This window comes from Gavialis gangeticus, unplaced genomic scaffold, assembly GCF_001723915.1.
Source record: "Gavialis gangeticus isolate Ggan-Ray unplaced genomic scaffold, GavGan_comp1, whole genome shotgun sequence".
Taxonomy (NCBI): Eukaryota; Metazoa; Chordata; order Crocodylia; family Gavialidae; genus Gavialis; species Gavialis gangeticus.
The window spans coordinates 25507787-25511191 of NW_017728996.1; the positions used below are offsets into that span (position 1 = coordinate 25507787).

The 3405-nt window shown below is 49.7% G+C and overlaps 1 protein-coding gene across 1 annotated transcript in view; it reads left to right on the top strand.

The window, feature by feature from the left end:
- The first annotated feature begins 178 nt into the window (after positions 1 to 178).
- Positions 179 to 3405, top strand: part of MYEF2 (myelin expression factor 2) — a 34000-nt gene continuing 30773 nt past the window's right edge. Inside the window, exon 1 of the mRNA XM_019504192.1 lies at positions 179 to 482. Coding sequence (XP_019359737.1) covers positions 268 to 482 — 215 coding nt within the window. The 5' untranslated portion in view covers positions 179 to 267. The remainder of the gene's footprint in view (positions 483 to 3405) is intronic.

A 3405-nucleotide genomic window follows, 5' to 3' on the forward strand; every position in this document is an offset into this window, starting at 1 on the left:
GTTAAATGAGGCTGCAGCATTGCTGAGCGCCAGGGCGGGAGCGGAAGGCAGAGCCGCCGCCTGGGGGGAGCTGCGCTGGCCCCGGGGAGGGGCGGCTCGGCGTCACAATGGCGTCGCTATGGTAACACAGCCGCTTCGCTCGCAGCTCCCTTTCTCGCCCCGCCCCACCCCGCCGAGGTCTCGCGAGAGCGGCCGGGCCGGCGGGGAGGCCGGGGCGCTCAGGGGCCTTTTCAAACGCAGCGGCAGTCTCAGGAGCGCGGTGAGGAAATGGCGGAGAACGACAAGCCGGAGGCGGTCGTTGCGCCCCCGCGACCGGCGGAGGAGGCCGTAGCCGCGCCCGAGACCCAGCCTCAGCCTCAGCAGCAGGACGAGGTGGCGGCGGCGGCAGCAGCAGCAGCAGCAGCAGCAACAGCGGCGGCAGCAGCAGCAGCAGCAGCGGCGGCAGCCGAGAGTGGTGGCGGCAGCGCCAATGGCGTCAAAATGTGTGTGCGGGACCGGGCGGGGGCAGCGGGAAGGCGCGGGCCGGACCGCTACGCGAGCGCGGGGCTCAGCGGGCCTCCTAGGCCGCGGGAGACAGCCGGCTTCCTCTGCCCCCGGCGGGCCCGTTGCCTGGGAGGGGACGCTGTGCAGGCAGGTCCCCGCCCCCGCGCTGGGAGCCGGCGGCCCGGAGGTGAATGGCTCGCTCTGGCTATGGGCGCTGGGCGGGCTCCCGACCGGGCCTGCCGCCCTCTGCGGGGCCGCTCCTCTCGGCGCTACTCTGCCTCTACTGGCCTGTCCCCTGCGGCTTCGAGTCGTGCATGTGGAAGACCCCAGGTGTCGGAGCACTGCCTGCAAGCACCATTTTGTAGGAGGGTAGAAAGCCAGCCGCTGTGGTGTGGGCCATTTTAAGCCCTCAGTAGTGCCCGTGTGTGTTTATGTGTGCGACTAGCAACATGCCATGTTTGGTGCCATTTAGCCATGACTAGATGGGAAAGATGCATGTTCCTCTGGAGCTTGACATTTTGCTTCTCTCTGGGGTAGAGGCAAGAAGCAGGGGGAGGAGGAAGGGGGAGCCTGGGGCCTGGGCTACTGCAATGGAGGGAGCAGCAGATGGGTTCACTTGCAGCCCTGCTCTAACATGGTAGGAGAGGACACTCGCTGTCTAACTTCTGTTACTAGCTAGGTTCAGCACTCATGAAAATGGGCACAGTCTTGGTCTTCAAACCGGCAATTATGGTCCTGAATTTTATGATGCCCAAGAATGTAGTATTTCTTCAACGTAGTCAAGTTAAGCACGTGCGTTGTGTGTCTGCAGTATCAGGTTCGTAGTTGAGAATCTTATCTGTTCCCACTTTAGCAGTCACCTACTGGTTTGTAGGGATGCTCGTGCAGAAGCAATAGCAGTTCCTAGAACAGTTTTTCTGCTGCTAGACATGAGAGCAAACTTAATGACTTCTAAGCTTTTACTATGTAACTTGATAAACTAAATATATATGACAAATTATTAGTAATGGAAGTGCTTTTCTATAAGATTTTCTTCAAGCTTAAGCTTGGAAGAGACTTCTTTGCAAGAAGAATCCTGGAAACAATTTTGGATTTAAGTGTTGCTCATTTTGTACTAGTACAGTCTTTAGTTAAAAATTACCAAAGGTATCAAAGAATCGGAAGTTTTAGACCTTATTTGAGAAATGTACACTAAATATTCATTAATGCCGTGGATGTAAGAAATATAAGAATGCTTTCATGCTCCTACTTAATTTTGGTCCTAGGACATACTTATGCATATATAAACTTCCAAAGAATTTTAAAATAAATCCTTTTTTTGTAGATTGGGTGTGAACAACCCAAAGTGGGCTAGCTGTTTTATAGAGTATTATGAAGAATTCCTGTCTCTAGCCAACGATTAGTAGCTTTCCGGACAACTTGATTTCATTACTTTTATATTGCTACTTTTTGCTGAATGAATTCTTCGCTAAAGTGAGGGTGGGGACAGCTTTATCAGACAGGAATCAAAGCAGTATTGTAACCAGTTTGGAAGACTTTTTTCGTAAGTCAGGCAACAACCTAAAGCTTCAGTCCCCAAATGGACTTCAGTAACTTACCACCTTTGCTGAAGTTGAAACTTGAAGCAGTTCTTTGGGTCCGCTGGAGAAACTGAGAGCCAGGCACCCTACTGCATGGTGGTTAAGACAGTCACCTGGGAGCTGTGGATTCAGATCTGTTTAGGCATAGGACTCTACAGCCATTAGTCTTAACTTGATCCTGGGTTGCCTAGATTGGGTTTGATTACACTAACCATCCGATTTCTAGGCCCAGGGTGGGGAAATATTCCACTGTCCCCCCCTTCCTTGGTGAGAGGGCTATTTTAGATGCTTAAATCCATGGAAGAGTTCTGGTTGTGAATTTGAAATGAAAGACGATAACCTACCTGCAGTCTCTCTTGAGGGACAGGTTTTATGTGTAGCCCACCGTGATGCCTGAACCAGATAGTTCCCTGCTCAGTGTGGCTTTTGTGAGATACTTAAGATGGGAGGCCACTTCTTCATGCATATCATATGCATAATTTGGATATGTTAATTCCACTGGGAAGCATTGTGTGTAAAAGTTAGGCTAGGCTTCTTGTTCTAGTTCTAACTTCTCAAGTGAGATGTAGTTTTATAGAAAGCATCAGGGATGTCTGTCTGTCTGTCTGTCTGTCATAAAATTAGATGCACTCAACAGTTATTCATTATGTTAAATTATACTCTGAAAACTAGTATAATAGTTGATTATTCTAAACTACTAGTTTTGACACTCTTGTATGCATTCAGGATCTTAACTTACTGGCCACTATAGAAATTATTGTACATTTTTTTTTTTCGTGCATGTTTTTTGTTTTGTTTTTTTTCCCCTTTAAAAACACCCCCCCAAACCTGAAAAGTTACCTGCCTTATCCACTACCTGAGTTAAGGCCTAGAATATTAATTTCACACAAGTGCTTTCAGTTGTATTTGTGTAAAGTCCTGCTCCATGAATGCTTAAAACTGAGTTTGATTTTTGGAAGGCTAATACATTAACCCACACAATAGGCAGTTCCAGCATTCTTAGTCCGTGCCTGTTGGCCACATTTGAAGTGGGGACTGTGCTTTACAAAAAGAATAGTCAAAGCCTAAATTAATTTTACTTGATCAGACACCAACCCAACAGTTCAGCAATATTCCAGGGCCATGGGAATCGGACTTTTGGCAGGTGTGATGCACATTAATTCTGCATCTTCCAAGTGCCACTCCAGTCCCCTTCCAGTCTAGCCAGGCTTCAGCCTCATTCTTGCTATGAGTGCACAAATCTGGGGGGTCATGTGCCCCCCGATGGAGCACACCCTCTTGCCCCACCTACTCACACCTTACCCCACATACTGGGTGGGTGGGGGGCTGGGGCCCAGGGGTG